General features: G+C 37.9%; 1 protein-coding gene across 10 annotated transcripts in view; it reads left to right on the forward strand.

The window, feature by feature from the left end:
* Positions 1-21,755, forward strand: part of CC2D2B (coiled-coil and C2 domain containing 2B) — a 106,821-nt gene that overhangs the window by 24,719 nt on the left and 60,347 nt on the right. For all 10 annotated transcript variants that reach the window (XM_061402914.1, XM_061402904.1, XM_061402907.1 and 7 more), the window contains 6 exons: positions 4,358-4,498; positions 6,410-6,515; positions 6,712-6,830; positions 9,398-9,575; positions 17,929-18,079; positions 19,868-20,015. In XM_061402914.1, the coding sequence (XP_061258898.1) occupies positions 4,358-4,498; positions 6,410-6,515; positions 6,712-6,830; positions 9,398-9,575; positions 17,929-18,079; positions 19,868-20,015 (843 nt within the window). The remainder of the gene's footprint in view (positions 1-4,357; positions 4,499-6,409; positions 6,516-6,711; positions 6,831-9,397; positions 9,576-17,928; positions 18,080-19,867; positions 20,016-21,755) is intronic.

Consider the following 21,755-nt stretch of genomic DNA (forward strand, 5'->3'; position numbering starts at 1 on the left):
ATTTCTTACATCCTCCTGCATTGGCAGGCAGGTTCTTTACCACTAGCGCCACCTGGAAAGCCCCTGTAGGTCCATATGTTGTTGCAAGTTATAATATTTCATTCTTTTTTATGGCTGAGTAATATTCCATATTTGTGTGTGTGAGGGGATATACACACCTTAAACCAATCATCTGTTGATGGACCCTTGGGGTTTGTTTCCATCTTCTGGCTGTTGTAAGCACTGCTGCTATGAACATTGGGGTGCATGTATCTTTTCCAATTAGAGATGTCCTGTTTTCCGGTATATACCCAGGAGTGAGACTGCTGAAGATTCATAGCCTTTAGGCAGTTAAATAAATGGTTCCAACTTTTTGTAACATTTTTGTGTAAAAATATTTAATAGAAGTATCACATGAAAGTAGCTGTAGCTTTATTAATATGATCTATTTATTTAAAAATATGTTGACTAAAAACTATTACAAATTTACTGATACCTTTCAATTTACTTGAATCATGTTTATCTGAAGTGTTTGTATGTTTGAGAACTAGTTTGCATACACATATGTGCAAGATATATTACTAATTTAACCTAAAAGCAATACTCAATGAGTATGTAGAGTTAAGGACCCTTATTTTAAAGAATGGTCTACAATTTGGGAATCATTAGCTACTAGACTGGTTAGGAAGAGAAATTAGGAAAGTATAAAATAATTGGAAAAATAATTTAAAGACAATACATAATTATGTGCGTAGGAATCTCCAAAAGCAGGAAAGCTCTCTGGGAGGTACTTATTGGGTAGAAAGTTAAACTTGCACAAAGATATGACTACTCTGAGTGATTTGATAGTTAAAGAATTTCTCTGACTCCCTGCCCATTGACCTAAAATGGCTCTACAAATTCTTAACCGCTGGAGGCAAGTTGTTTTAAATAATTGGGTTTCCTAGAATAGCCTGCTGCTGTTGCTGCTAAGTCACTTCAGTCGTGTCCAACTCTGTGCGACCCCATAGACGGCAGCCCACCAGGCTCCCCCATCCCTGGGATTCTCCAGGCAAGAACACTGGAGTGGGTTGCCATTTCCTTCTCCAATGCATGAAAGTGAAAAGTGAAAGTGAATTTGCCCAGGCGTGTCTGAATCCTAGCGACCCCACGGACCGCAGCCTACCAGGCTCCTCTGTCCATGGGATTTTCCAGGCAAGAGTACTGGAGTGGGGTGCCACTGCCTTCTCCAAGAATAGCCTAGTTCAGTATAAACATTGTTACTTGTTTAGTATAAACACTGTTACTTGAGGAAGCTGACATATGCCTTGTACAAGTACTGGCATATAATGAACTATCTCTGTAAATAGTAGTTGAATGAATGAATAGAAACCATCAGTATATACAAAACAGTAAATTACTGTTGTTTATAAGCTGAAACTCCAGTACTTTGGCCAGCTCATGCGAAGAGTTGACTCATTGGAAAAGACTCTGATGCTGGGAGGGATTGGGGGCAGGAGGAAAAGGGGACAATAGAAGATGAGATGGCTGGATGGCATCACTGACTCGATGGACATGAGTTTGAGTGAACTCCGGGAGTTGGTGATGGACAGGGAGGCCTGGCGTGCTGCGATTCATGGGGTCACAAAGAGTTGGACACAACTGAGCAACTGAACTGAACTGAACTGATAAGATTAACTAAAACTTAAAGCCAAAAACACTCATTGACATAAAGAATGCTGAGGAAGTAAGGAAAGACTAAGGAGTAAAAAGAGTGGTAAGTATGTGGATAAGTCTCAGTGAGTAGTCATGTAATGATGTTTTACAGGCATAAAATTAGAGAGTTCACAAAATGGCTTAGACTTAAAGGTAAGACCTAATACCATAAAACTCCTAGAAGAGAGCATAGACAAAACATTCTCTGACATAAATTGTACCAATGTTTTCTTAAGTCTGTCTCCCAAGGCAAATAGAAATAAAAAACAAAAGTAAACAAATAGGCCCTAATCAAACTACAGACTTTTGTACAGCAAAGAAAACAGACAAAAACAAAACCAAAGAACCCCAAAAAGACAACTTACAGAATGAGAGAAAATATTTGCCAATGATGTGACTGACAAGGGCTTAATCTCCAAAACATATAAATAGCCTGTACAATTCAATAACAAAAAACCAAAAACCCAACTGAAAAATGGGCAGAAGACCTAAATAGAAATTTCTCCAAAGAAAGTGTAAAGATGGCCTGTAGTCACATGAAAAATACTCAACATCACTAATTATTAGAGAAATGAAAATTGAAACTGCAATGAGGTACCACCTCATACCAGTCAAAGTGGCCATCATTAAAAAGTCTACAAGTAACAAACGGTGGAGAGAGTGTGGAAAAAGGGAATCCTCCTACCTTGTTGGTGGAAATGTGTGTCGGTGTAGCCACTATGGAAAACAGGATGGAGGTTCCTCAGAAAACTAAAAATAGAATTACCACATGATCCAGCAATCCCACTTCTGGGCATATACCTGGGTAAAGCTATAATTCAAAAAGATGCATGCACCCCTATGTTCATAGTAGGACTATTCACAATAGCCAAAACATGTAAATAACCTATAATAAATGTCCATCGACAGATGAATGGATAAGGAAGGATGTGGTACATATATATACAATGGAATACTACTCAGCCATAAAAAATGATGCCGTTTGCAGTTTCATGGATGAAACTAGATTGTCATACTGAGTGAAGTAAGTCAGAAAGAGAAAAACAAATACCATATTGTATCACTTCTATGTGGAATCTAGAATGTAGAATCTATCTGCAAAACAAGCTAACTCACAGACATAGCGATCAGACTTGTGGTTGCCAAGTGGGGAAGGAGAGGAAGGGACTGGGAATTCGGGGTTGGTAGATGCAAATCATTGCATTTGGAATGGATAAACAATAAGGTCTTACTGCATAGTACAAGGAACTGAATATAATTTCTTGGGATAAACCATAATGGAAAAGAATATTTTAAAAAGAATGTATATATGTGTAAAACTGAGTCACTTTGCAGTACAGCAGAAGTTGGCATTATAAATCAACTATACTTCAATAAAAAAACAGTAAAATATAAAACTTTTAGAATGGAGTAAAGAATGGAGAAGAGTAAAAGTAATTAAAGATATTTGCATTAGCGATTAAGACTTTAGTAAATCAAGGACTTAAATTTTAACTTATAACCTCTAAAGGAAGAGGATAAAAAGATATAGTTTCCAAATCAAGAGGAAAATGAGATAATAAAAAATACTCAACTGATCCAAAAGAAGGCAAAAAAAAAAAAAAAAAGAGAGGAAACGGAACAGAGAAACATGAGACAAGGAGAAAGCACAAAAGAAAATGGTGATGTTAAGCCTAAATATATCTAAATGGGTTAAGCAATCCATTTTTATATAGACTGGATTATATTACTTTGATATTCAAGTAGTATGCTCACTATCCCATCAGGCAAAGTACTTCTAAATTTGAAGCAGTAGTTCTGATTGTTAATCTGAAAAAAGTATGATAAATATACTACAGAATGTTAAGAAAACCTGGAAATACATGGATTTTAGTAGAGTACTTTGAATAGTGAAAAATCTTAAAGATGCATAAATTTCTCAATGGAATTTCATTCTCTATATGAAGATGTGAGTAAAATGGGAAAAAAAAAAAAAATGAGGTGGGGAGCCCAGAAGAGTTAGTGCAATAAATTGTTTGAAGCCATTTGTAATGACTTGTAGCTCTAATCCACTAACATGATTTGTTTTTTTTCATTGGAGTCTGGTTGCTTTACAATGTTGTGTTAGTTTCTACTGTACAGCAAAGTGAATCATATATATATATATCTCCCCTCTCTTGGATTTCCTTCGCGTTTTGGTCACTGCAGAGCACTGAGTAGATTTTCCTGTGCTATACAGTGGTTTCTCATTATCTATTTTATACACAGTATCAATAGTGTATGTATGTCAATTCCAGTATCCCAATTCACCCACCCACCCTCCTTTTCCCCTTTGGTATCCATATGTTTGTTCTGTACACCTGTATCTCTATTTCTGATTTGTAAATAGATTGCTTATACTGTGTTTTTCAAATTCCATGTATTAATATATGCATTCATATGTGATATTTGCTTTGCCTCTCAATCCATCCATGTCTCTACAAATGACCCAATTTCACTCCTTTTGTGACAGTGATACTCCACTGTGTATATGTACCACATCTTCTTTATCCATTCCTCTGTTGATAGATTTAGGCTGTTTCCATGTCCTGGCTATGGTAAATAGTAGTGCATGAACATTGGGGTGCATATGTCTTTTTGAATTCTAGTTTTCTCTGGGTATATGCCCAGTTCACTAATTTTTAATCTAACATTATTGTTGTAGTGATACAAAGCAACTCTATGAATTAGAAAAGGAAAAGGACTTTTCCCTGCTACACAGTATATTACGGACTTGGAAACAGATAAAATCCCTTCGACAACGACAAGGGTTTACAAGCACTTCAGTAAAGTTACAGTTTCAGAGGTGAGTGGCTGCTCTGTTTGTTCTTATAGGTCTCCTGAGGAGTTGCCCACTAATCACTGGGAATTAACAGAAACTGGGAAAAAATCCAGAAGTTAGTCAACTGCTTGATATAGTCAACAAAGAATTTGTATCTTGAATATATAAACAGTAGTTACAGCTTTAAGACAACTGTTTTCCAGAGCAACTGCTGCTGCTGCCGCTGCTGCTGCTGCTGCTGCGTCGCTTCAGTCGTGTCCGACTCTGTGCGACCCCATAGACGGCAGCCCACCAGGCTCCCCCGTCCCTGGGATTCTCCAGGCAAGAATACTGGAGTGGATTGCCATTTCCTTCTCCAGTGCATGAAAGTGAAAAGTGAAAGTGAAGTTGCTCAGTCGTGTCCGACTCAGCGACCCCATGGACTGCAGCCTACCAGGCTCTTCCATCCATGGGATTTTCCAGGCAAGAGTACTGGAGTGGGGTGCCATTGGCTTCTCCGCAGAGCAACTGCACCATTTGCTATTCCCAACAGAGTATATAATATCAAAGAATCTCCTTTTTAAAAGATTAAAATTTAAAGACTGAACTTTTTGCTGAAAAGTGTAAACCCCTGCCATCTGAAAGTGTTCCAGATAACTGGGGTTTTGCTGGACTACTAATGGAAGAGGAATAATAGTAAAACCTACTTCGTGGGGTTGCTGTGAGAATTAAGTGAGTTAATACGTGTAAAGTACATAGAACATTGCCTGGCATGTACTTCGTAAGTACAATGTTTGAGTTAGCTAGTGGTAATAGTAGTAGTTGTAGTAGTAGTTGGTGGTGGTGGTGGTAGTAGTTGTAGAAATAATAGTAGGACAGCAGTAGTAGTTGGTGGTGGTGGTGGTCCTCATAGAAGTGGGAGTAATACAGAGTAGTTGTGAGTGGTGGTGGCAGGAACAGTGGCAGGAGTGTAGTGGTGCAGCAGTAGTAGGTGGTGGTGGTGGCGGCAGTCACTGTGTTGGTAGTAGTAATGTCATGAATTCCTTACTGTTTATGCATAAACCCCAAGGAGTATACCTGATTTACCACTTACTGTTGCTATAGTGTCTTGCCCTTACACATGCTCATGTTCACAGCTTAAGAAATACGAGAGGGACTTGCTTTGTCCACTTGGACTACCACTTGCTTGGTGGTCCAGGGGTTAAGACTCCATGCTTAACCATGCAAGGGGTGTGAGTTCAATCCCTGGTCGAGGAACTAAGATCCTACATGCTACCTGTTGCGGCCAAAAATTAAAAAAAAAAAAAATGAGAGGAAGCATGGGTTATGCCCTTAAATTTATATCTTCCATCCCCATTGGTTCCTTATTCTCATCAGAGAGGTTTCTTAATATCCTTAGAAAGGGCATAAAAATACTAACAGTAAATTAACTGGGCTTCCCTGGTAGTATTTAATAAGTAGGGAGAAATCTGTGAAAACTGAGAACAAGCTTATGAAATATTATATTTATATGCATATATATGTATGTGTAGGAGAAGGCAATGGCACCCCACTCCAGTATTCCTGCCTGGAAACTCCCATGGATGGAGGAGCCTGGTAAGCTGCAGTCCATGGGGTCGCTGAGGGTCGGACACAACTGAGCGACTTCACTTTCACTTTTCACTTTTCATGCATTGGAGAAGGAAATGGCAACCCACTCTGGTGTTCTTGCCTGGAGAATCCCAGGGACGGGGGAGCTTGGTGGGCTTCTGTCTATGGGGTCGCACAGAGTCAGACACGGCTGAAGCGACTTAGCAGCAGCATATGTATGTGTATCATACTGACAAATTCCTTGGGATGTAAAATTATTTAATGTAAGAGATTGTGATGTATGTGTGTAGTGTGTTGGCAATATCTCTAACAACTCAAATAATTCCATATTTCTGTTTTAAATAATTCTATTTTTTTATTAATTAGGTTGAAAATGAATAAATGTGATGAACAAAAACAAGAATTGTCAAAAATGTCTGGGACTGAGAAGAAAACTGAAGGAAAAGCATTTAAGAACAGGAAGAAACAGGAGGTATTTACACTGCAAAATAACATTCAACTCATCCTAACTGGTTATAATATTTGTTTGATAGAATAGTGATAGAATAGGAAATCTTGATATTTATAATAGTTACCCAACGAAATGACAAATAAAAAAGTTTAATTTTAAGAATAATTGTCCTAAACAGTGAATTTACATTATAAATTATTTATTTTTCTGTTTCTAGAGCTTCTCATATTTAGCTTCAGAATTTGAAGAAACAGATACTGAAATAGTAAATCCAATTACCATGATACCACAACTTTCTTTCACAGCAGAATTAACAAACTTATCTAGATGTTCACTGTAAGCATTTTCAAAATTATTATAAGCACTTTCAGATTATTTTTCTTCATTATATGTTATCTAGATACTGTATTGTTTAATAATGTTAGATTTCCTGATTGCTAAGTTTAAAAAATGAATTTGCACTTTTAATTGCTACCATAGTTCTATGATATTATCCTCATTTTAGAGATGGGTATTGAACTTCTAATTTATGACTGAGGTGGGACATAAACCAGTTTGGTGTGATGATTGGTTTTTGTTTTGCTATGGTAATAATTTTTGTTCAGGTATAAATAGGTGGACTATAAAGCCACTGTGAAAAATAGGATTATTTGGTCATCCTTGCTTGTTGAAGGATCTCCTGGCTTTCATAGAAAATGTTCTGATTAGAAAGGACCCTCTGGAAAATTTTTCTACTTGGACAATACAAGCTTCTTTCTTTCCCAGTTGTGACTTCTTCCTTGACCTTTAAGGTTTTCTTTCTATTCCTAGGAAATTCATGCATAACAGATATCATGCCGATCCCCATTTCTCCCATCTCTAAGCCTTTGGATCTCATCTCCCTTAAAGAGGATGTAGCAACTTAGAGCACTGAACTAGGTACAACTTTCCAACCTCTGTCCCATGAAACATTTGGTACCAGTTCATCTTTGAATACTGTGAATGTGCATCATTTAGTGCAGTGTTGGAAGATAGTGGGTGTCCAGTAAATATTCATGTTCATTAAATGAATGAATAAGTGGTTAAACTTTTAAATGAACATAAAGAGTGGCAAACACAAAGGCAAAATCATCATTACCTTCTTTCTGACTAGAGAGGTAGAGCAGTGAAGCAATTTTTATTTGTTCTACACCTACTTCCAAAAAGGGGCCCAAGATAATTTCTTGTGTAAGATGCCCACAAAAGGACCATCTAAATAAGGATAAGAGAACAGCCATAAAATGGAAGTTGGAAATAAAGAGGAGAAAAAGAAGGAAGAAGATATTTGTGCTGGAAAGGCTAAGCTAAAACTTAGAGGAAGTCAAGGCAAAAGGAAATTAAATGCTTTATATCTTTTCACAGCTATTGCTGTCATGGGGCATTGCTGTCATTATCCACTGAAAATGTCCAGTTGAATAAGAGTTGAGTCTTTAGAAAAGAATAATATGGTTATGTCAAAGAGAGAGATAAAAGGAGTACATGGATTAAGGGAACATTAAAAAGAGTTTCGGAGAAGGCAGTGGCACCCCACTCCAGTACTTTTGCCTGGAAAATCCCATGGACGGAGGAGCCTGGTAGGCTGCGGTCCATGGGGTCGCTAGAGTCGGACACGACTGAGCAACTTCACTTTCACTTTTCACTTTCATGCATTGGAGAAGGAAATGGCAACCCACTCCAGTGTTCTTGCCTTGAGAATCCCAGGGACAGGGGAGCCTGGTGGGCTGCTGTCTATGGGGTCGCACAGAGTTGGACACGACTGAAGCGACTTAGCAGCAGCAGCAGCAAAATGAGTTTACAGGTGCGAAAAGGCAAGATTTCGTGAAGATGAATATAATCCCGAATTAACAAATTCTCATAATCAGTAGATAAGCTCATTATTTAAACTACTTTCAGAGGATAACGTAAGGGACATATTTTATGAAACTATTACTATTTCTTTAAAGGTAATTGGGAGGAAGTTAAAAAAAGACCACCAGGGAGATAGGAAGAATAAGTAATCTTTTGTCCCATACCCTTTTGAGAAGATTATAGAGAAGATGGGCAGCTATGCTGGCCAATAGGATGATCAGGGTGGAGAACAGAAGGGAATTTTATGTTTCAGCCTATGGCTTATCTTCCAACTAGTCTTTTACCTTCTGAAAATCAGGATCAAATCTTACCTGTCATTAGGTCAATTGACTTGTATCTGAGAAGATAGTCAATAAATGTTGGTTGAGAGAATGAATGAATGGGTGGAGGGAAGATGCCTTAGGAGTTCATATTATTGAATGGATCCATTTTTTCCCCAAAAAGTGTTGTCATAGTAGCCCCAAGAAGTTAACCTTTCTGGCTGGCCTCTGATCTTTGGGTTCAGAGAAACAATGTCCTGGAAAAAAAGAATATATAACCTAAAGCCTAAATTGATTCACAAAGACCTTTAAGAGGACACAGCAAGGCTGTTGTCTTAGAGGCACCTGCTTGAGGTTATTGAAAACATAATGTGTGTGTGTGTTTTAAAAGTTTGAAAATATTTTTGAATTCTTGATGCAAGCTCCCTCACCCTCATTCCTAAGTCCCTCAGTTTTTTCCTCTCATAAAACATTTTATAATGGGTGTGTTATAATCTCTTGAAGTTATAATTTAGTAAAATAAATAGTTGAATGATTTATGGTACTTTAATTTAGTTCTTTTTCTGTTTTTGAGTTAACATCTTTTTAAAGAAATTTCTTTATAGGAGAAATTTCTTGTCTGTGGATAAGAGATAGGCAAATGTTATTGGGCTTAAAGATAGCATTTGTCCTCTAAAATTACCACATTTTAATATGTTGAGGTATATTTTGAAAAGAATAATATTTTATATCTGGTTTGCTTTTCAAGGGTCTCTTAAAGGTTTATTTAATTTTTAGGTACGAACAAAAGAGGAGAGCCAAAATTCAAAAGCTTAAATATTTTATTAAAATCTTATACAATGATAAACAGGTTTCTTGCACTTCAGTATCTCCTCTACAGTTTGATTTTAAAGTCATGTTTCAGCAAATTTTCAATATTCAGTTAATATATTGGCCTGAAACAATTTGCTTGGAGGTATGCCATTGTCATTTAATTTTGTATATTATTTTATACAATACATAATTTAAAATTTCTTGTTAGTTACTATTATGTTTTTTATATTAAGATATATTAAGATAAGATATTAATATTTATAGAGAATATACTTATAATTCATCAGTAGTCTTTTATGCTTTAAGTACAAAATTATTTGGTTTGCAGTTGTTCTAAATACTTCTTTCCTGCTATAATTCTTGCCAACCCTAGACGGGCAGCATTATTCATTTATTAGTGAGGTGGAAGAGGTGAAAGAAAGAAGGTTGTTTAAACTATGAGTAGTATAGCAATTGTCAGTGTTGAATAATTTCTTCAAATTGCCCCAACCTTGGCTTGGTGATTTCAGTCTCTTGATATATTTGTTCATCTTCTAAAAAATTTTTTTTAAAAATCTGATGAAGAAACACATATGTAGCAGACCCCTGATCCCTTCCCAAAGACCCCATCATAAGAATCCCGGCACTAAAAGAAGAAAATATGATGATGAAGACAAATTAGAAACAGTAATGGAATCTAGACAACAAGTCTTGATGGCTGATGCTTAAGAGTTAAACTTGAACCTAAACCTGGAAGAAAAGTTAGGAGGAGTAAAGATTTGTGTTATATGAGTATGGAGTGGAGTCTGAGACATGGGGAGATTATTATTACAAATCTAAATCAGTTATTTTTCAATGCCTAGAATAACTTTGTGCTATCCCTGATCAAAAGCTGTATTCATTTTATTCATCTGTGCTATTAAGTTACTATCATTTTAAAATGTACCTCTGTTGACATTTTTTTAATTAATTAATTAATTTTAATTGGAGGCTAATTACCTTATAATATTGTAGTGGTTGTTGCCATACATTGACATGAATCTGCCATGGGTCTACATTGTTGAAATCTTTATTTTGAAAATATACTGACTACACTTTCCTACTATTGTATCTAAAATAAATTATGATATTATAATCTAACCTCTTGAAGTTTAAAATTGCCCCCTCTCCCAAAATAGGTAGGTGTAGATTTTGAATCCTTCGTCATCATCAATTAGCACATGATCCTAACAAACTAAGAGGCAGAGAAAGAAATGAGTCTATCTAGGGATAATTCACACCATTAACAGCTGCATGAATTGCTAAATGAATCTATATGCCCTTGATGAACACATAGGAACCTACATTTCTAATTTTATTATTATTTTTCTTTCCTTCTTCAGTTCAGTTCAGTTCAGTTCAGTTGCTCAGTCGTGTCCTACTCTTTGCAACCTTGTGAATCACAGCACGCCAGGCCTCCCTGTCCATCACCTGGAGATCACTCAAACTCATGTCCATCGAGTCCGTGATGCCATCCAGCCATCTTATCCTCTGTCGTCCCCTTCTCCTCCTGCCCCCAATCCCTCCCAGCATCAGGGTCTTTTCCAATGAGTCAACTCTTCGCATGAGGTGGCCAAAGTACTGGAGTTTCAGTTTTAGCATCATTCCTTCCAATGAACACCCAGGACTGATCTCCTCTAGAATGGACTGGTTGGACCTCCTTGCAGTCCAAGGGACTCTCAAGAGTCTTCTCCAACACCACAGTTCAAAAGCATCAATTCTTTGGCGCTCAGCTTTCTTCACAGTCCAACTCTCACATCCATACATGACCACTGGAAAAACCATAGCCTTGACTAGACGGATCTTTGTTGGCAAGTAGTATCTCTGCTTTTGAATATGCTATCTAGGTTGGTCATAACTTTCCTTCTAAGGAGTAAGCGTCTTTTAATTTCATAGCTGCAGTCACCATCTGCAGTGATTTTGGAGCCCAAAAAATAAAGTCTGACACTGTTTCCACTGTTTCCCCATCTATTTCCCATGAAGAGATGGGACCAGATGCCATGATCTTAGTTTTCTGAATGTTGAGCTTTAAGCCAACTTTTTCACTCTCCTCTTTCACTTTCATCAAGAGGCTTTTTAGTTCCTCTTCACTTTCTGCCATAAGGGTTGTGTCATCTGCATATCTGAGGTTATTGATATTTCTCCCGGCAATCTTGATTCCAGCTTGTGCTTCTTCCAGCCCAGCGTTTCTCATGATGTACTCTGCATATAAGTTAAATAAGCAGGGTGACAATATACAGCCTTGACGTACTCCTTTTCTAATTTGGAACCAGTCTGTTGTTCCATGTCCAGTTCTAATTGTTGCTTCCTGACCTGCATATCTTCCTGATCTTCCTGACTCATCTCACATGCTAGTAAAGTAACGCTCAAAATTCTGCAAGCCAGGCTTCAGCAATATGTGAACTGTGAAATTCCAGATGTTCAAGCTGGTTTTAGAAAAGGCAGAGGAACCAGAGATCAAATTGCCAACATCTGCTGGATCATCAAAAAAGCAAGAGAGTTCCAGAAAAACATCTATTTCTGTTTTATTGACTATGCCAAAGCCTTTGACTCTGTGGACCACAATAAACTGTGGAAAATTCTTCAAGAGATGGGAATACCAGACCACCTGACCTGCCTCTTGGAAACCTATAGGTCAGGAAGCAACAATTAGAACTGGACATGGAACAACAGACTGGTTCCAAATTAGAAAAGGAGTACGTCAAGGCTGTATATTGTCACCCTGCTTATTTAACTCATATGCAGAGTACATCATGAGAAACGCTGGGCTGGAAGAAGCACAAGCTGGAATCAAGATTGCCGGGAGAAATATCAATAACCTCAGATATGCAGATGACACCACCCTTATGGCAGAAAGTGAAGAGGAACTAAAAAGCCTCTTGATGAAAGTGAAAGAGGACAGTGAAAAAGTTGGCTTAAAGCTCAACATTCAGAAAACTAAGATCATGGCATCTGGTCCCATCTCTTCATGGGAAATAGATGGGGAAACAGTGGAAACAGTGTCAGACTTTATTTTTTTGGGCTCCAAAATCACTGCAGATGGTGACTGCAGCTATGAAATTAAAAGACGCTTACTCCTTAGAAGGAAAGTTATGACCAACCTAGATAGCATATTCAAAAGCAGAGATACTACTTTGCCAACAAAGGTCTGTCTAGTCAAGGCTATGGTTTTTCCAGTGGTCACGTATGGATGTGAGAGTTGGACTGTGAAGAAAGCTGAGCGCCAAAGAATTGATGCTTTTGAACTGTGGTGTTGGAGAAGACTCTTGAGAGTCCCTTGGACTGCAAGGAGGTCCAACCAGTCCATTCTAGAGGAGATCAGTCCTGGGTGTTCATTGGAAGGAATGATGCTAAAACTGAAACTCCAGTACTTTGGCCACCTCATGCGAAGAGTTGACTCATTGGAAAAGACCCTGATGCTGGGAGGGATTGGGGGCAGGAGGAGAAGGGGACGACAGAGGATGAGATGGCTGGATGGCATCACGGACTCGATGGACATGAGTTTGAGTGATCTCCGGGAGTTGGTGATGGACAGGGAGGCCTGGCGTGCTGTGATTCATGAGGTTGCAAACAGTCGGACACGACTGAGTGACTGAAGTGAACTGAACTGACCTGCATATAGGTTTCTCAAGAGGCAGGTCAGGTGGTCTGGTATTCCCATCTCTTGAAGAATTTTCCACAGTTTATTGTGATCCACAGAGTCAAAGGCTTTGGAATAGTCAATAAAGCAGAAATAAATGTCTTTCTGGAACTCTCTTGCGCTTTCTATGATCCAGCGGATGTTGGCAATTTGATCTCTGGTTCCTCTGCCTTTTCTAAAACCAGCTTGAACATCTAGAAGTTCGCGGTTCACATATTGCTGAAGCCTGGCTTGGAGAATTTTGAGCATTACTTTACTAGCGTGTGATATGAGTGCAATTTTGCAGTAGTTTGAGCATTCTTTGGCATTGCCTTTCTTTGGGATTGGAATGAAAACTTCAGCCAAACTGAACTGTTTGTTTTTTTCCCATATATTTTTGCAATTCCCTACTTAGACTTTTTAAATATTACAGTTTCTCCACTTATAATGCCTATTTTTATTCTCTACACGTCATCTCAGCTACACAGGTGTTGATAGCTGCCACTGGGGACAAGTTGTCTCCTGAGAGATTACAGGTGTCATTCTTTTCCTTTACATCTGCTGCTGTCCAGGATCTGGCCTCCAAAGTGAATTTGACAGTTCCATGAGAATGCATGGACATACCCTGAACAAGTCCGCATGATTGATGTGTAAAATCAGAATGCCAACTGAATATTTGAATATATTTGTCAGTTCATTGTCTCTTTTTATTTATTTTTTTAGTTTTCTGTTTTTTTTTTTTTTAAACTTTACAATATTGTATTAGTTTTGTCAAATATCGAAATGAATCCTCCACAGGTATACATTTGTTCCCCATCCTGAACCCTCCTCCCTCCTCCCTCCCCATACCATCCCTCTGGGTTGTCCCGGTGCACCAGTCCCAAGCATCCAGTGTCATGCATCGAACCTGGACTGGCAACTCGTTTCATATATGATATTATACATGTTTCAATGCCATTCTCCCAAATCATCCCACCCTCTCCCTCTCCAACAGAGTCCATAAGACTGTTCTATACATCAGTGTCTCTTTTGCTGTCTCGTACACAGGGTTATTGTTAGCATCTTTCTAAATTCCATATATATGAGTTAGTATACTGTATTGGTGTTTTTCTTTCTGGCTTACTTCACTCTGTATAATAGGTTCCAGTTTCATCCACCTCATTAGAACTGATTCAAATGTATTCTTTCTTTTTTGTTGTTGTTGTTCTTTTTTTTTCTTTTAATTTTTTATTCCTTTATTTCTCATGTGTTCCCCATCCTGAACCCTCCTCCCTCCTCCCTCCCCATACCATCCCTCTGGGTCGTCCCAGTGCACCAGACCCAAGCATCCAGCATCGTGCATTGAACCTGGACTGGCATCTCGTTTCATACATGACATTTCACATGTTTCAATGCCATTCTCCCAAATCTTCCCACCCTCTCCTTCTCCCACAGAGTCCATAATCCTGTTCTATACATCAGTGTCTCTTTTGCTGTCTCGTATACAGGGTTATCGTTACCATCTTTCTAAATTCCATATATATGCGTTAGTATACTGTATTGGTATTTTTCCTTCTGGCTTACTTCACTCTGTATAATAGGCTCCAGTTTCATCCACCTCATTAGAACTGATTCAAATGTATTCTTTTTAATGGCTGAGTAATACTCCATTGTGTATATGTACCACAGCTTTCTTATCCATTCATCTGCTGATGGGCATCTAGGTTGCTTCCATGTCCTGGCTATTATAAACAGTGCTGCGATGAACATTGGGGTACACATGTCTCTTTCCCTTCTGGTTTCCTCAGTGTGTATGCCCAGCAGTGGGATTGCTGGATCATAAGGCAGTTCTATTTCCAGTTTTTTAAGGAATCTCCACACTGTTCTCCATAGTGGCTGTACTAGTTTGCATTCCCACCAACAGTGTAAGAGGGTTCCCTTTTCTCCACACCCTCTCCAGCATTTATTGCTTGTAGACTTTTGGGTTGCAGCCATTCTGACTGGCGTGAAATGGTACCTCATAGTGGTTTTGATTTGCATTTCTCTGATAATGAGTGATGTTGAGCATCTTTTCATGTGTTTGTTAGCCCTCTGTATGTCTTCTTTGGAGAAATGTCTATTTAGTTCTTTGGCCCATTTTTTGATTGGGTCATTTATTTTTCTGGAGTTGAGCTGTAGGAGTTGCTTGTATATTTTTGAGATTAGTTGTTTGTCAGTTGCTTCATTTGCTATTATTTTCTCCCATTCTGAAGGCTGCCTTTTCACCTTGCTAATAGTTTCCTTTGATGTGCAGAAGCTTTTAAGTTTAATTAGGTCCCATTTGTTTATTTTTGCTTTTATTTCCAATATTTTGGGAGGTGGGTCATAGAGGATCCTACTGTGATGTATGTCGGAGAGTGTTTTGCCTGTGTTCTCCTCTAGGAGTTTTATAGTTTCTGGTCTTACGTTGAGATCTTTAATCCATTTTGAGTTTATTTTTGTGTATGATGTTAGAAAGTGTTCTAGTTTCATTCTTTTACAAGTGGTTGACCAGATTTCCCAGCACCACTTGTTAAAGAGATTGTCTTTAATCCATTGTATATTCTTGCCTCCTTTGTCAAAGATAAGGTGTCCATATGTGCGTGGATTTATCTCTGGGCTTTCTATTTTGTTCCATCGATCTATATTTCTGTCTTTGTGCCAGTACCATACTGTCTTGATGACTGTGGCTTTGTAGTAGAGCCTGAAGTCAGGTAGGTTGATTCCTCCAGTTCCATTCTTCTTTCTCAAGATGGCTTTGGCTATTCGAGGTTTTTTGTATTTCCATACAAATTGTGAAATTATTTGTTCTAGCTCTGTGAAGAATACCGTTGGTAGCTTGATAGGGATTGCATTTAATCTATAAATTGCTTTGGGTAGTATACTCATTTTCACTATATTGATTATTCCAATCCATGAACATGGTATATTTCTCCATCTATTAGTGTCCTCTTTGATTTCTTTCACCAGTGTTTTATAATTTTCTATATATAGGTCTTTAGTTTCTTTAGGTAGATATATTCCTAAGTATTTTATTCTTTCTGTTGCAATGGTGCATGGAATTGTTTCCTTAATTTCTCTTTCTGTTTTCTCATTATTAGTGTATAGGAATGCAAGGGATTTCTGTGTGTTGATTTTATATCCTGCAACTTTACTATAATCATTGATTAGTTCTAGTAATTTTCTGGTGGAGTCTTTAGGGTTTTCTATGTAGAGGATCATGTCATCTGCAAATAGTGAGAGTTTTACTTCTTCTTTTCCAATTTAGATTCCTTTTATTTCTTTTTCTGCTCTGATTGCTGTGGCCAAAACTTCTAGAACTATGTCAAATAGTAATGGTGAAAGTGGGCACCCTTGTCTTGTTCCTGACTTTAGAGGAAATGCTTTCAATTTTTCACCATTGAGGATAATGTTTGCTGTGGGTTTGTCATATATAGCTTTTATGTTGAGGTATGTTCCTTCTATTCCTGCTTTCTGGAGAGTTTTTATCATAAATGGGTGTTGAATTTTGTCAAAGGCTTTCTCTGCATCTATTGAGATAATCATGTGGTTTTTATTTTTCAATTTGTTAATGTGGTGTATTACCTTGATTGATTTGCGGATATTGAAGAATCCTTGCATCCCTGGGATAAAGCCCACTTGGTCATGGTGTATGATCTTTTTAATGTGTTGTTGGATTCTGATTGCTAGAATTTTGTTAAGGATTTTTGTGTCTATGTTCATCAGTGATATTGGCCTGTAGTTTTCTTTTTTTGTGGGATCTTTGTCAGGTTTTGGTATTAGGGTGATGGTGGCCTCATAGAATGAGTTTGGAAGCTTACCTTCCTCTGCAATTTTCTGGAATTAGCCAATTTACTAATTTACAATAATAATTTTTTTTCAGAGATGTGAATGCTTAAAATCCATTAGCTATAATTAGCTATAGCCCCTGCAAACCTTTCTGTGTTAGTAATGCCTTTGGCAAAGGGACCAGTGTGTTGGCTTAAATTCACTCTTATAGAAACAGTATTTAGATGACCAGAAAAATATTTGCCTCTTTGTCTTGCGTTTTTCTCTGCCTTCTTGATTATCAACTGTCCATTTGGTTGGTACATTCTTTTCCATTTTTTAAGGGGCATTTGCCCTCCTTGATTTTCTTTTCCTTAGAGCACATATCACTGCTTCCCCAGACACTGATAACAGAGTATAAGTCAAGATAAGATTTTCCTGTTGAAAAAATTTGAGTTTGTAGTTACGGCAGTGATGGAATTCTAGTAGAAAGCACAGCAGAATCATAAGACCTACTCAGTAGATGTCTGAAGAACAGCATACTCAGCGCCTCCCTTACTCCTTCTTCTGGGACTTTTCCTCCCTTTCCTGCTACATAGCTTGTTTAATCTGTCCTTGGACTCCATGAGCCAACAACTCTCCCTTTTTTTTTAGGCAATTCAACCTGAGTTTCTATCACTTTTAATAAAAGTTAATAGAGTTTCATATAGAGATTTCATTTCTTCATTTATAAAATGGGAAGAGTAATGGCCATTTCTTGTAATTTTTATCAGGTTTAAATAAGATAAAGGACTTTTAAAGTGCTACACAAAAGTAAGTTCTTTGGGTATTGTGTTATATGTACTGAATTCCCAGAACTATATTTCTAATCCTTTTATTCAAGTGATTTTCTTTGAAACCAGTGAAAGGCACTATACTTTTAAACACATAAGATTACCTAATTTTATCATAGTCATGTGGATCAAAGGCTCTAGGTAAATACCTATTTTACATTCTAGTATTTTTAAAAGAATTATGTTAGTGATTATCTTTGTTTTAGTTTTTTTCTATTTTGTACTTTCAGTGAGTTATCAATCATTTCTTTTATATTTAGGTTTATGAAATAAGTAAAAGGACATGCTTATTGGCAAAACTATATTTACCCTTACCTAACAGCACAGAGTTGAAAAGCAAAACTATTTTGGAATATCTAGAATTTAGCTCTGATAAACTGGTCATACCTGCATATGGAGAAGTAGGAAGCAGTAAGTTTATTAAAAATATATCTTCCCTCCTATTTCCTTCATGAGTTCTGTTTCCTAAATGACCCTGGGTCATTCATATGAATAAAGAATCCTATTCATAGAGTCATAAAATATGTTGGTAGATGCCAGGGGCTGGGGGTGGTGGGTTGTGGGGTGGGAAGGGAGAATGAGGATTTAGTGTTCAATGGGGACAGAGATTCAGTTTAGGGAAGTGAAAAGTTCAGGAGATGGTGAGAATTGCACAGCTATGTGAATGTACTTAGTGCCACTGAAATGTACAGTTAAATGTTGTTAAAATAGTACATTTTACATTATGTGACATTTACCACAATTAAAAAAAAAACATTCAAAAGGAATCCTGTATTCACAGTGTTAGGTTAAAATGAATTAAGTTCTTCCAGAGAGTAAACTAATTTTTAAAACTTTGACTTGAATCAGATCTTTGCAAAATCTAAACTTTGGGACAAGCTCCTTTGCTTTTCCTAGGGCATCTGAGACAAGAGCACTGTGCTTTGTATAATGTGAGTGCCACACTTTGAAGTGAAGTCAAAGTCCCTCAGTCGTGTCCAACTCTGCAAACCCCATGGTCTGTGGAATTCTCCAGGCCAGAACACTGGAGTGGGTTGCCATTCCCTTCTGCAAGGATCAAACCTGGGTCTCCAGCATGGCAGGTGGATTCTTTATTAGCTGAGCCACCAGGGAAGCCCACCAAATGGTCTGAGCTTTAGTAAAGCCTGAAGATGCTCCAGGACATGTTGATTCATCTTTGAACTGAATAGGGGAGGAAGGAAGAGGAGAGAGAAAAGAAGAGATAAGAGAGAGGAGAGAAGAAGGGACTTTTTTTTACTGGCTTTCAGTTGATTTTCCTCCTCCTGCAATTTACGTTAGCATGTCTGCCAGAATGCTGTCATTCCTCGTCTCCCACGGTTGCCTTCTCTCTCACCTTCCCTGGGGTGTTGTAATTGCTGTGTCCATCTGGTGAAAAGAAAGGGAGTATGAATGGGTGAGCAAGGAGGGGAGAGAAGGAAATAAGCAGGCAAAGGAGCAAGGAAAGTAGAGAAAACGAGGGAGGAATGTAGTCTGCTTAGATAAAGTCCAGATGGAGCAGAAAAGCAGGTTGTGGAGACCCAGGAGAAAAGACTTAGAAAAATTTAGGAGGCACTAAGCACTTGGCAGAAGTTTCAAGAAATACCACTGAGCTCTCTGGAGACTGAGAAAGAAGATGAGCAGAGGGATAAAATTGAAGAATGTAGGAAAGGAGCCAAACGGCAGCTCTTTCTCTGCCAGCACGCGTGCTCAGTTGCTGGTTGTGTCAGATTCTTTGTGACCCTGTGGACTGCAGCCCCCCATGGAGTTTCCCAGGCAAGAATACTGAAGTGTGTTGCCATTTCCTACTGCAGGGGATCTTTCCCCCCACCCCCCAGCCCCCTGTCAGGGATCAAACCCACATCTCCTGATCCTACATTGGCAGGCAGATTCTTTACCACTGAACCACATTGGAAAGCCTTTTTTTTGTTGTTGCCAATGTTTTTTTTCCTTGCTGGCAGCCACTCCCAGAAAGAATGGTTTGAAAACGTGTTCAGATAAATTCTTTCCCCTCTTGTTTGTAGTCTGTTTGAAACAGTCTGCCTTGAGGGATTTTGGGTAGGAGTTGAAGGAGAGCTGTAAGAATAGAGCCTGCAGTCAGCATAAACTTTGTATTTCTGGGGTTCCAGGAACACGTAAAAGGGGAAAAAAAACTGTAATGTGCTCAAATATTCCTATGTTTTTAATACCGTTTATAAACAGATGTGCCCTTTCTTCTTGAGGAAAATGGAACTGAAGAACTTTGTCTTTTGACGTCAGGAAAACTAAGCTATTCTCTATCATGGGCCTTAGATGAAAATGGTGTTCCTCTGACACCTGTGTCACAGTCATTACAATCTGCTTTCTGCAGGTAATAAACTTTATGCTTGAAAAATAATGCCAGTCCTCAGCAAAGCATCACACAAAGCCTACAAAACGGAAACTCTAGATAAATGGTAGGAACAGTTTAGTTTACTTGGATGTTGCTTTATTTTTATTTGTATTTGTAAATATATAAAATATTTATTTCATTTGTAATCACTCCGCTAAAGCAATAAGTGTCTTTATGTGTAAGAGAATGTGTCTCTTCAATGTTTAGGATTAGAGCCACATGGATGATGACAGAGGCGGTTCCACATTCCTTAGACTGTGTAGGCAAAGGCCAGGACTCCCAAGAATTTGATTTCTGGGACCTTTATCTCTCCCAGTCATTCTGGATTATGTAAAAAAAAATGATTTTTTGCATTATCAATTTTTTGGAAGAAATTGCTGGACATAGAAATTTCATCTATATCCCACAACTTCCTAGAGAAATTGGAGTTAACTTCTAGACCCTATCCACAAACAGTATTACTAGAAGTACAGTAGAATTATATAAAAATGATGATAATGCTGGCTTATATACTGTGCTATGTTTGAGTAAGATGACACATTTAAAGGGCCAAAAGATCTCATCATTAAAGAAATTAATGAATGATAATAACAAAAGGATAGCCTTTTCCCTCCCCATCTAAACACATGTTTGTTTTTTTTTTTAAATAAAACACATATTTTTTAAAAAACAGGCTAGATCCAACTATATGACATTATGGGAAAGGTAAAACTATGGAGACAGTAAAAATGTCATTGTTCACCAGGAATTAGGAAAAGGGAGGGATGAATAGGCAGAGCACATGGGATTTTTAGGGCAGTGAAACTACTCTGTAAGGTACTGTAATTGTGGGTACGTGTCATTATGTGTTTGACAAAAATCCGTATAACATAGGACACCAATGGATTTTGAGTCCTAATGATGGGTTAGTATAGGTCCATGGATTATAACAAGTGCAACTCTTTTATTGGCAAAAAACATAATAAATTATAACTCTGGTGCAGGATGTTGATAGTGAGGTAGGCTGTGTATGTGGAAACTGTACTTTATACCAATTTTGCTGTGATCCTAAAACTCCTTTTAAAAAATTCCTATTTTTAAAGTAAAATAATATTAAAAAATAATTCCTATAAATAATGTGGATTAAATAGGAAATCAAAACTGAAATTAGAGACCATTTTTAAAATAACAATGAGAACACTATCTACAAAACTTGTGGCATATAGCCAGAATCATAGCAAAAGTTCATAAGTGGTCTTCTTGCATACATGAGTGCTAAGTTGCTTCAGTCTTGAAGGAGGGTTGCCTTGACCTCCTCCCGAGTGGTCTTCTTGGTAAATAAGAAAGAGTTTTAGAAAAAAAACCAAACCAATGTCAGTAGTACTCAACAACTGATGTTGAAGAAACAGGAAGTGGATGTAGGTTACTCATCAAAAAGCTTGACAGTAAAAAGAGGCTGAAAATAAGAGAGAGAACAGAATCAAAGTATGGAGTGCTTAAAAATTGGGGGCAATACTTATCTTCTAAAAGGAAGTGATGAAACTCATAGGAAAAGAGCCAGAATGTATTAGAAAGAATATGAGATAAAGAAGCCACCTGCCAATACAGGCAATGCAAGAGACTTGGGTTTGATCCCTGGGTCAGGAAGATCCCCTGGAGGAGGAAATGGCAACCCACTCCAGTATTCTTGCCTGGAGAACCCCATGGACAGAGAAGCCTGGCGGGCTACAGTCCATGGAG

Source organism: Bos javanicus, chromosome 26, assembly GCF_032452875.1.
Source record: "Bos javanicus breed banteng chromosome 26, ARS-OSU_banteng_1.0, whole genome shotgun sequence".
Classification (NCBI taxonomy): Eukaryota; Metazoa; Chordata; class Mammalia; order Artiodactyla; family Bovidae; genus Bos; species Bos javanicus.